General features: G+C 44.0%; 1 protein-coding gene across 9 annotated transcripts in view; it reads right to left on the bottom strand.

Moving 5' to 3' along the window:
• Positions 1-12,426, bottom strand: part of COLQ (collagen like tail subunit of asymmetric acetylcholinesterase) — a 68,269-nt gene that overhangs the window by 49,324 nt on the left and 6,519 nt on the right. For 8 of the 9 annotated variants that reach the window (XM_034402565.3, XM_034402561.3, XM_034402562.3 and 5 more), the window contains exon 2: positions 727-872. In XM_034402565.3, the coding sequence (XP_034258456.1) occupies positions 727-872 (146 nt within the window). Of the gene's footprint in view, positions 1-726; positions 873-4,728; positions 4,798-12,426 lie in introns of those variants that run through there. The other variant, XM_034402563.3, reaches the window with a different exon arrangement.

Genomic DNA, 12,426 nt, shown 5'->3' with positions numbered 1-12,426 from the left:
TCCTATATAGGATTCTACATAACTTTATCTATTACAACTTTGTTAAAGAAACTTTTGCCAAGTCATCACTTAATTTTAAAATCTGCATGTATTTTATTCACAGTTCTACAATTAAATCTTCTAATATCAAAATTATTAATTTCAATTATATTATAGAGCCTTGGTGGTGCAGCAGACTAAGTGCTGTTATGTAGCACTTAGCTGCTAGCTGCCTGCAATTAGTGCAAGTTCAAATCTCACCAGGCTCAAGGTTGAGTCAGCCTTCCATCCTTCTGAGGTAGGTAAATTGAGGACCCGGATTGTGGGGGCAATAAACACTGCTGTTTATTGTAGAAACACTGCTTATGGGGGGCCAAAAGCCCTAATAAGCAGGTATATACAAAAGAATGAAGGCTATTGTTATAAGTGCATTGTAAGCCGCCCTGAGTCTTCGAAGTAGGGCAGCATATAAATTGAACTAATAAATAAATAAATAAATATTATTGCTCTGAAATGTACTTAAAATATATAATTTCTTTTGAAAAAGAATCATAATGCAATTTTCTTGCATGCTTGCTCAGAAGAAAATCTAGTTAAATTCTATCAATCTTCTCTCAGATAAGTACAGTAGCTACCAGATTATGGTCTTAATCTACTTTAATTAGAATTGCATAGTGCCCTATGCTATATGATCTGGTGGTTTCTAGCAAAAGGTAAGAAAATATTCATGCTTAAATCCATACTTACAGAATCCCACCCATGTGTGAAGTGTGGTGGAGGAAATAATGGTGGTGGTGGCGGAGGAGGGGGAGGAGGAGGAGAAAGTGCAAGAGCGATAAAAGAGCATCCTCGGTTAGTATTGATCCGTTTCTTCTGGTCCAGACAAGGGAGGGCTGTTGGAGAGATTAATTATGGTCTTTGATGAGCTCCATTTATACTCTCACAAAACTGTATCATGAAACACAAATGTAATATAATTAATTGTATTTGGAGAAAGGTACACTTGCGCACATTATTAAAATAATTAAATCTGTGTTGAAATTATATAGAGATGATAGAGATAATGAGATATAGGAATGAGGCAATAATGGTCCCAATATCTTTCTGGCTTTAAGTAGAGGCCAGTTTGTCATTCCTCTCACCCATCAAGATCACCACTTAAAATATTTTTGCTGCACCATTCAAATCTCTCTTTTTTTTGTCTATGTCTGGATACTTCTGTTCAGTTATCATTTTTGATCTTCAAAGCATCAATCAAAAACAGAACACAGCTGTTTTCCTCCGAACTACCCACAAAATCCAGAGTTCTTCTGGATGACCCAGCCAACAGCTGATTAATACGGGAGGGGAAAAATCACCACAAGTAGCCAGCTTCTTGCTATTTTGCTCCACCTCCCTCCATTCTCTGTCTTATCCATTACTGATTTCAAAAAAAACAAGGCCAATTATTGTCAGAATGACTGACAACATCTATCCTTACTCTGTTTAACAAGCTTAGTGTGCAAATAGCAGCTAGTCAGCTATGAGGAGAGGAACAAATAGCCAGAAGCAGAGTGAAAGAAACAACCATTAACTCTATTTTATCATTTTAAAATGTTGGTTATCCAAATCTAACAGCACTGACTTTTTAGCACTTCATGACTTACTGATCCAAGAAGCAGAAGTATGTAGGCAGAGTGTTAAAGATTTACTCTGAGTTCCTTTTGTTTGCTCTTTGTCTTAGAGGTTTAGACTAATCTGAGGTCACTTTCTTCTGCCTGTCTTTCAAGGCATACACACATGGAATACATGCCGTTGGATTTAAAATGTAATTGGCCATGCTTGTCCCAGTCATATATTTATTGTAAACATATAATTTTTTCCACTATAATCATAAAACTCATTTCACTAATCATCGCTTTGGCTAGATTAATATCCTTAGGAATGTTCGTATTCCCAGAGACAACAATTCAATTTCAAAATTGGTTTTTACTTATTGTTTCTGAGGCACATCTGACTTCAAAATTAGTCAGTTCCACTGCTCCACAAGGTGGTGGTGTGAAACACAATCTGTCAACCTGGAAGTGATGCTGAAGCCCTGTTTGGAAGAACCTTCTATGATACTGTCTGCAAGAGATCAGTATAACAGAGCCCATCCTGGAAGAGATATCCCAGCTATTCTAGGTATTGTGTATTACTATAATTAGGGAAAAACAGTAAAATAAGGCAATGTATCTATAGACATTTAGCAAAAACCTATCATACTGGTCCTTGTGCTAATTTAAAATTAATGGTTATTTTTTCAAAAAGTAAAATACAAGTTAAGCCACACATACTCATCTGATTTGGCTAATTCATTCTTTACCACTATATTTTTGTGCCTTCCAAAGGAATCCCATTAACTCAATTTCCTTTCATAGTAAACATTGCCAATAGCTTTGAAACAATTCTCTGCTCTACTTCCATTAGCACATTCTTTTGATTTAAGCCCAGCTGTAACCATTACTTTTAATATTATGGTGGATATTTATTATAATTCCAAAAATAGTCTGCCCTTCTAGAGTTGTATTTATGGCCCTTGGAATGAATGTACCTCCACCACACTTAACATTTATCAATAAATGCAGATATGCCATGCTCATATAAGCATAGAGCTGTTTTCTCCAATCTGGATGTTTGCCAAGTATGTGGCTCTCATAATTCTCATGCTAGACTGACTTGGGATTTGAGGGGTTAATGACCACATGTCCACAGGGCATCCGCATTGGGAAAAGCTGTACTGTTGCCATACAGTCTTGCAATATGTCCATCCTTCTTTCAGTTTTCAGAAATTAACTCCTGGTGTCTGCTTTCCTATAAGGATTGTACATGGTAAATAATATAGCCATGAAAAATCCTACTCAGTCATTCCACCTGGAACACTCATGCAATAAGTGACGCAGCTTAGCAGATTTTGGATTCTCACAGGAGAATGTAAGTGAGTGAGCACATTGTACTTCAGTGGGTCACAAGACAAACAAGAGGGTTTCTATTAAAAGGCCATTGAATAATAGGTCCATGATTCATTCTGTGGGACATACTCATTCTTTTGGCACCATCTCTGTGTTTCCTAGCTTTGTTATGGCTCAGTATCAAATCCGAAGTTCCCTGACTCAAAGAAGTCTCTCCCCTGGAACATCCCCAGCATTGTTTTACCAGCTATTATATTGCAGTCATAATCTCTATTGTAGCTTTTATGTCTTCAATATTTTGTGTTTGACAAAATCGACAGTTTGAATGAACAGTTTCTACTTCTGAAGCTAGACTAATAAGCTAAGATTTCATTTGACATCAGATAGGAAGAAGTCTTATTCTGTTCTTCTGTTTATTTTCTACAGTTGCCTTCTTCTAAAAAGAAAGGATTCAAATCACCAGGAAAACCCTTCAGGAGTTAAGTTTGTGGGAAGAGTTTGATTTTAGAAATGTTATCTATCACCTATCTATTTAATATCTCTATCTATCCATTCATCTTCCATCCATCATTCAGTCATCCACCCATCCATCCACCTATCAATCTTTCAGGACTAAAATTCACACTATCCTGGTTTTTATCCTGGTGCCTTAATCATTACATGAAACTGGCTCTCATATAAAATTTAAGTGGATGGGGGAAAATTGAGAGCCAATGGTAGCAAGACCAAATTGAATTTATTCTATTATATATTTCATTATTGTTTTTTATATCACCCTAGTCTATTGTTTTCAAAAATATTTTGAATGTTGAACATTGCCTGGATACATACATCACCAAAGGAAGGAGGGGAAGGGAGGGGAGGGGAGGAGAGGATTAAAATAGAAATGCAATAGAAGAGAATAAAATAATTCCAAAGAGAATAATGAGATTAGAGAAAGCGAGAGGGACAGGGAGAAAGATTCCAAAATACCTTGTGAGTTCTGTGACTAAGTAGCTCTTTAATCACTAGTTTCATTGCTTTCCTTTTGTACAATCCCTTATTTTAAAACTGACCTTGGAGTAAACAGTTCTTCAACAAAACTGTCATAACCATTTAGAAATTGTCCCCCATTCTCAAAGTGCTCTCAGGACAGGAGAAGCAAGACCTGAGACATAGGCAGATTGACTTACCTGGTTTTGAAATACTGTAATAAATTTTATAATTTAAAGAAGGAAAGTTGGGGCAGGGATCAGGAAATGTGCCCTTTCTGCTGTACCACCTGTCCTCTGGAACATTGTCTCTCCTGAGATTGGGATATCTCTGACCCATGGGCTTTTTGGAAAGCTAAGAAGACCTGATTATTAGTACTGAGGTCCCAAGAGGGCTCTGTTTTCTGGCTGCATTGAAACTAACAGATTGTAATATCTATTGGCTACTATGTATTAAATTTCTTCTTGTATTGTGTTTTATTTGGTTTTATGACTGTTTGTCACCCAGTGTCACCCAGTTTGAGATAGGCAGCTACACAAATTTCCAAAAAAAACCCAAAGATATAAATAATAAATAGAATAATTAAATCCTCTTAGAATCCACAATAAACTATAATTGTGGATTGAATCTTTTTCTGATATTGACAGGATGTAACATAATGACTTAGAATCCTAAATTACTAACTCTACTATGAATGTACACAAGTTTATACAACATAAGTAGCCCCTACATGTTATTTTTTTTACTGCTGTGGCTTACAATACAAATTGACATTTGTACTTTTTACATAATCTTCAAAGTATTTAAGATCTGCTTTCTAATTTAAAAGTTTGATAAAAATAATTACCAGCTATCATGATGAAATGAAATCTGCAGTGGAACCCATGCAGAGTATAGCAGGGTAATGAGATGCTTCCTACATCTTGTTTTTTTTAAAAAAAGAGAGAGAGCGAGAGAATGAGAACGAGAATAATTGTAACAGGCCAACCAAACGTTTTATGGATCAGCAGATGAAATAACGGGACCACATGCCCTGTTTTACAGAAGATTTTCCTTAGTTTTAAATAGTTTTGTAATTAGGAAAAATTAAATAATCAGAAGCCTTCATGATGTAAAACTCTACTGAGGAGCTCATAAGTCATTTAGTTATAACTTACCCTGACACAGTCACATACCTTTTATTAAAAACATGCATATTTTTCTCTATAGAAACTATCATAACAACAACTAGAGATAGCAGAAGAGAAGTGAAAGAGCTGGAGAAAATCACAAAATATAAATATCTGCAAATAGAACAACTATGACAAAAGAAAGCAAAGATATTTATTGTTTATTTATTTATTGGTTTGATTTATATGCTGCTCTGCCCTGAGACTCAGGGCGGCTTACAATGCGTTAAGCAATAGCCTTCATACTTTTGTATATACCTGCTTAGTAGGGCTTTCCCCCCACCCCCAAGCGGTGTTCTTTTTTATATAAAGTCAGCTTATTGCCCCCACAAACCGAGTCCTCATTTTACCTACCTCGAAAGGATGGAAGGCTGAGTCAACCTTGAGCCTGGTAAGATTTGAATTTGCAGTAATTGCAGGCAGCTGGTGTTACTTTAACAGTGCTTTAGTTTGCTGCACCATCAAGGCCCTTTAGTACCAATAGTAATAGATGCACAGATGACAAAATCCCTATCAGTCAGTTGCAAAGGCTTGACTTGGAACAGCTTACATCCTTTTGACAATACCTTTAATTTTATTAAACAACATCTGCCTATCCCACATCCTTGGGAGGGACTCTACAGGTGGACAAAATGCCAGATCTAATCTAAACAGCTGGCTGACTGAGTGATCAACCAAAATATAAAAGATGGCAAGTGTGATGAAGTGAGGGGTCTGCCTCTCCCTCACAAAAGGCCTGAGTGAACAGCCAGGTGTTTACTGATTTCTGAACAACAGCAGAAGGAGGCCATCCAGAACTCAATGGTTGAAATAGATGACATTGTTTAATCAAAGGAACCTGGAGCTTCAAACCTGGAAGATCAAATCAACTGAAGACACTATGGGAAAGTGGTAGTCCCTATGCCATTCAGAGCATTGCTTCATGAACAGCAAGATTTAATGGCATATTGAAGCATGCCCACTGTTGCTCACATTGCTACAATGCTGGATTAGGTATTCTCAAGTACCGCCCCACGTAGCCTGTTTGCAAATGTGCAATTTCTTATTTTTTTGGGGGTTTTTTTTTCTACTGGTTCAATAAAAGAAAAGCTCTTACATTCAGTATCTGCTAAACAATCAGATTTACTGTGGCTATTTACTTACGAAGCAGCAAGTAAAAAAGCTGGCCTTAACTACAGAGTCAACTAAATTGATTTACTTTGCTAAACTATAAAAGTAATGCACATTATATTGGAAACTCTGAAGCATAAAATCGCTGCTACAATCTTTAGATGTGAAATGTTTCAGACTTCAAGGAGCAGAGGTGGAGAAATATAATGAGTATTGCAGTGTCTTGAACTCTGTTTAGTATTAATGCATCTACCTATATTGAAAGCCGAAAGCTATTTTGAGATCAAAAATGTCACAAAAATATTTCATGGCATCTAATATCAAAACAACAAAATTAAGTAACATTGTGTTACCCTTCCATGGCACTCAGAATTTATTCCCAGATATGTCTGTCTCATTCTGTTTTACTGAAGAAATTACTCAGCTGATTTCAAAAAACAAGCCAACAAATCATCCTGCTCACAAAGAATGCTAGGCCCAGAAACACTGATGGAAAGAGCACTGATGAATATCTTTCAGCATTGATGAATATTTCTCAGCAACAGAGAATTCATGATGTTCTTGCAAGACCTGAGACTCAATAACTTGCATTGCAGGCAAGGTGTTGCAGCCCAATGTGAATATGTTATGAAAGACTAAAATAAAGTACAGGTTTCTTCCACTTCCAATTGCCTCCCCCATTTTCAGAAACACTTCTCAAATTTCAAGGCAACCATCCACACCACCATCAATTTCAAAGAGTAGAGAAGATGACTTCACACAAACAAAGCCCTCTCCAGCTAACTAGAACAGAACCACCACATCCAGCCTGTTTGGTTTGACATTTCACATATCTGAATTTTTTCATTGGAAATGTTGTGGCCTGCCAGCTGACAGCAGAGCTGACAGCAGACTCGGACAATGAGGAGGTTGAGGAGGAACTTGGGGAAGGCTCTGATGGATGCTCTGGATTAGACACAGAGATAGAGCCAGGGCCACCCGACATTTCCCAGCCACCAAAGAGGCAGCTGCCTTTGGAGGCTGATAAGAGGAGGAAGAACAGCTGTGGCCTGTTCCAGATGCACTATGCAAAGAGCATTTAGGAAAGATGAACAACGGAGGACAAGGAGTCGACTCGGGAAGCAAAGCATACATGGATGTGAATGGCCCCTCCCTGGTTGGGGAATAAATAGGAGGAAAGGGGAATGGTTGTCGTAGGAGACAACAGTTCATGTTTCTGAAGATTTTGCTCATTGTGTTTTGTGCCACAAAGACTGCTTGCCAGAACTTAATTTGCAGCCCTTAGGCTGGGAGCTTACGGCCTTGCAATTATCACCAGGAACTGATAAGGCCCATACTGCAGTTAACTCCTTGAAGGACTAATGCCTGGACTTTTTGGTGGGTGAATGCAATTAATTCACAAGAGGTAAATAAAGAAGAGTTTTTTGTGACAAGGAGTCTGTTTCTTGCTTCTGCTAATGCTGGGTCAGAACAGGAAGAAGGGACTGCAGAACTGACAAGCCTTCACAATGCTGAGCCCCCTTCCTCCTTAAAGCAACAGAGAAACAGCAGGGGAAGCTTTGGTGATATAACCTTTATAGGATGGGAGGACAACTGAGGAGCTAAGAGCAAATTTATGCAAGAGTTCCCACCAATGGGAAAATATTTTGTCTCCAAGCTCCAAGATTTATTTTTATTTTATTTTGAATTTGTATACCGCCCTTCTCCCTGAGGACTCAGGGCGGTGAACAGCCAAGTAAAAACATCAAGTACAAATATTAAAATACAGTTAAAATATATATATATAAATTTGGCCCCATTAATTAAAAACAATAAACAAAACATTTAAAAACACTTAAAAAATTAGGCCAGCCCGGCTTGCTGGAAAAGGAAGGTTTTAAAGGCATGGCGGAAGGCACTGAGGTCTTGGATTCTCCTTATCTCTGGAGGCAATTGATTCCAGAGAGTAGGTGCCCCCACAGAGAAGGCCCTCCCCCTGGGGGTCACCAGCCTGCACTGTTTGGCTGATGGCACCCCGAGGAGGCCCTCTCTGTGGGAGCGCACGGGTCGATGGGAGGTCGTCGGTGGCAGCAGGCGGTCTCGAAGATAGCTAGGCCCTATGCCATGGAGCGCTTTAAAGGTGATAACCAACACCTTGAAGCGCACCCGGAAGACCACTGGGAGCCAGTGCAGCTCGCGCAGGAGCGGTGTTACATGGGAGCGCCATGCTGCTCCCGTCACTACCCGCGCTGCTGCGTTCTGGACCAGTTGGAGTCTCTGGGTGTTCCTCAAGGGGAGCCCTATGTAGAGAGCGTTGCAGTAGTCAAGGCGAGAGGTGACGAGGGCATGAGTGACTGTGCACAGGGAGTCCCGATCAAGAAAGGGCCGCAACTGGCGGATCAGGTGAACCTGAAAAAAGGTCCCCCTGGTTACAGCCATCAGATGTTTCTCCAAGGACAGCTGCATATCCAGGAGGACTCCCAGATTGCGAGCCCTCTCTGTGGGGGCCAACGAATTGCCCCCAATAGTCAGTGATGGAGTCAACTGACTATATCGGGATGCCGGGAGCCACAGCCACTCAGTCTTGGAAGGGTTGAGCCTGAGCCTGTTCCTCCCCATCCAGATCCGCACAGCCTCCAGGCACTGGGACATCACTTCAAGGGCATCGTTGGGGTGGCCTGGGGTGGAGATGTACAGCTGGGTGTCATCAGCGTACTGGTGGTATCTCACCCCAAAGCCACGGATGATCTCGCCCAGCGGCTTCACATAAATGTTGAACAGAAGGGGCGAGAGGACCGACCCCTGAGGCACTCCACATATAAGAGGCCTTGAGGTCGACCTCTGCCCCCCTGCCAACACGAACTGTGGTCGGAGAGAAAGGAGGAGAACCATCGTAATACGGTGCCCCCCATCCCCAACTCTTCCAACCGGTGCAGCATGATACCATGGTCGATGGTATCAAAAGCCGCTGAGAGGTCTAACAGGACCAGAACAGAGGAACAATCCCTGTCCCGAGCCCTCCAGAGATCATCAACCAACGCGACCAATGCCGTTTCCGTGCTGTGTCCAGGCCTGAAACCCGACTGGAACGGATCTAGATAGGATGTTTCCTCCAAGAATTGTGGAAACTGTCGCGCGACCACACTCTCAACAACCTTCGCCAGGAAGCGAAAGTTGGAGACAGGACGATAGTTGGCCAATATTGCCAGATCCAGGGACGGCTTCTTGAGGAGAGGCCTCACCACTGCTTCTTTCAAGGCGGCGGGGAAGTGACCCTCACTCAACGAAGCGTTGATAACACCCTGGAGCCAGCCTCGTGTAACCTCCCGGGAGGCCAGTACCAACCAGGAGGGACACGGGTCCAGTAAACATGCGGCCGCACTAAGTCTCCCCAAAATCCTGTCCACATCATCGGGAGTCACAGCATCATCCTCCCAGGTAACATTCTCAAGACTATTCCTCGTCACCCTGCCCTGATCTACCCAGTCAGAGTCCAAATCCCCCCGGATCTGAGCGATTTTGTCATACAGGTATTGTCCGAAATCCTCCGCCCTGCCTTCCAAGGGATCCTCTCGCGCTCCCGGATGGAGCAGGGAATGGGTTACCCTGAACAGGGCAGCCAGACGATTCCCTGATGACGCAATAGAGGCGGAAAAGTAGTTAAACTTTGCCGTCTTTATCGCCACTAGGTAGGTCTTAATATGCGACCTTACCAGTGTTCGGTCAGATTCAGCGAGACTGGCCCTCTAACCGCTCTCTAGGCGTCTTTTCCGGCGTTTCATCTCCCTCAGCTCCTCAGTGAACCAAGGAGCCGCGAGGGATCGACACCGGGTCAGAGGCCGCAAAGGCACGACTCGATCCAAGGCCCCACCAGCCGCCCGATCCCAGGCAGCTACCAGGTCCTCGGCCGAGTCGTGTGCCAGATCTTCAGGAATTGGCCCAAGCTTCGTCTGGAACCTATCAGGATCCATCAGGCGCCTGGGGCGGATCCATCTAATTGGGTCTGCCTCCCTGCGGCGGGGTGTAGCGGTTCAAAGGTCCAGACGAAGGAGTGAGTGATCTGACCATGACAAGGGTTTCATGTCTATATCCCCTATAATAAGACCACTCAACCACTGGCCAGAGACAAAAATCAGGTCCAGCGTGTGTCCCCCCCTGTGAGTGGGGCCATGAACTAACTGGGTCAGGTCCATGGCCGTCATGGAAGCCATGAACTCCCGAGCCATCTCCGACGTTTCACCAACGGACGGCAGATTGAAATCACCCATGACCATAAGCCTGGGTGTATCAACTGCCACCGTGGCTATCACGTCGAGTAGCTCGGGCAGGGCCGTTGCCATGCGGCAGGGAGCCAGGTACGTAAGCAGCAAGCCCATCTGAACCCCAGGACCCCATCTCACAAAGAGGGACTCACATCCGGCAATCTGTGGCACAGTGGTCTCCCTCGGACCCAGACCTTCGTTAATAATAACCGCCACCCCCCCGCCCCTCCCCTGGGCCCTCGGCTGATGGAATGCTCTGAAGCCTGGTGGGCACATCTCAACCAGAGGGACCCCTCCCTCCGGGCCCAACCATTTGGCAAGTTTCCTTTAAAACTACTGCAAAGCCAGTAAGAAATCGGCTCAATTGCCAAAACTAAGCAAATGGACGTTGGACTTACCTGAGACATCCGTTCTCTCTTAATAAGGAACATCTGTCAGACTGGGTAAGGACTCCACTATGCAGCATATGACCGAGTCTGCGGATTTAAATAACTCCGCCCTCTACTGGTTGAGCCCCAGTGTTTCGGCGAGGGCGCTGACGCAGATTGGAGTGTCTTCCTGGAAAATACAAAGAGAGAGATAAAAGAACACCACCCACCCCACTGGGAACAGGGCACGCCAGAAGGGTGGGGCTGACAGACGTTCCTTACTAAGAGAGAACGGACGTATCAGGTAAGTCCAACGTCCATTCTCCTCAGCGTAAGGAACGTCTGTCAGACTGGGGACATACCAAAGCTGAATGTCCACTGGGAGGGAAGAGCAAGGGCCCTGTTACCTCAAGCTGAGTGAACAGCCTGGAGGACTCTTCGCCCGAAGGCCGCCTCGGCAGATGCAAACGAGTCCACACGATAGTGTCGGATAAAGGGGGAGATGCTCGTCCAAGCGGCTGCCCTGCAAACTTCCTCCAACGTAGCCTGGGTTGCCCATGCAGCGGAGGTCGCCGCACTCCTGGTGGAGTGGGCCGTGATGTGGTGAGGTACTGGCAATGATTGTCTCTGGTAGGCCGTAGAGATTGTAGCACGGATCCAACGCCCCAACATAGGTGCCGAAGCCTTGGCTCTGATAGACGCGGGTTGGTAAGAGACAAATAAAGCCTCTGTCTTCCGAAAGGATTATGTATGCCTCAGGTATATTTTGAGGGCGCGTCGCACGTCAAGCGTATGCCAAGATCGTTCCAAGTGGTGCTGAGGGGAAGGGCAGAAGTTGGGTAGAACCAACTCCTGTGCGCGATGAAAAGGAGAATTGATTTTAGGTATGAAGGAAGGGTCCAGTCGGAGGACTACCCTGTCATCGTGAAAAATGCAGAGGTCCCTTCGAGATGACAGAGCCGCCAGCTCCGATATGCGGCGGGCTGATGTGATTGCGACCAAGAAGGAGACCTTGAAGGACAAGAAACGGAGAGAGACGTGTCGAAGAGGCTCGAAGGGGGAGGTTGTAAGAGCTGAGAGGACCTTGTTCAAGTCCCAAGTAGGGAAGCGATGGACGGGTAGAAGTCTTAAATTTGTAGCTCCCCGCAGAAATTGTTGGACGACAGGATGACGAGAAATCGAAGATGATGAACCGCAAGTCAAAACTGTAGAGATGGCAGCCGCTTGCCTCCGGAGGGTGTTTGGAGATAGCCTGGCGTCAAAGCCTTCCAGGAGAAAGCGTAAAACGTCCAGAATTGAAGCCGAAAGGGGGTGAATGCGAGCGTGCTGACACCAAGCGGCAAAGGAGAGTTAGGTAGAGTTGTAGATTCTATTAGTAGAAGGCCTGCGGGAAGCTAGGATGATGTCTATCACAGAAGAGGGGACCCTGGCCTCTCGTAGGAGGAACCGCTCAGCCTCCACGCGGTTAAGTGGTACCATGTCGGATCTGGATGGTGAAGGGAACCCTGGACGAGGACAATCTGGTCGTCCGGGATGGTCCAAGGTCGAGCGACAGATAGGGAGATCAAGTCCGAGTACCAGTGTCTCCGGGGCCAGCGGGGCGCGAGAACGATGATCTCCGCCCGTTCCTGAAGAACTTTCCTGAGCACCCTGGAAA

This window comes from Pantherophis guttatus, chromosome 4 (assembly GCF_059756535.1).
Source record: "Pantherophis guttatus breed Tessera chromosome 4, ASM5975653v1, whole genome shotgun sequence".
Classification (NCBI taxonomy): Eukaryota; Metazoa; Chordata; class Lepidosauria; order Squamata; family Colubridae; genus Pantherophis; species Pantherophis guttatus.
The sequence above is the reverse complement of the archived record's forward strand: the minus strand, read 5'-3'. Positions and strand labels throughout refer to the sequence as shown.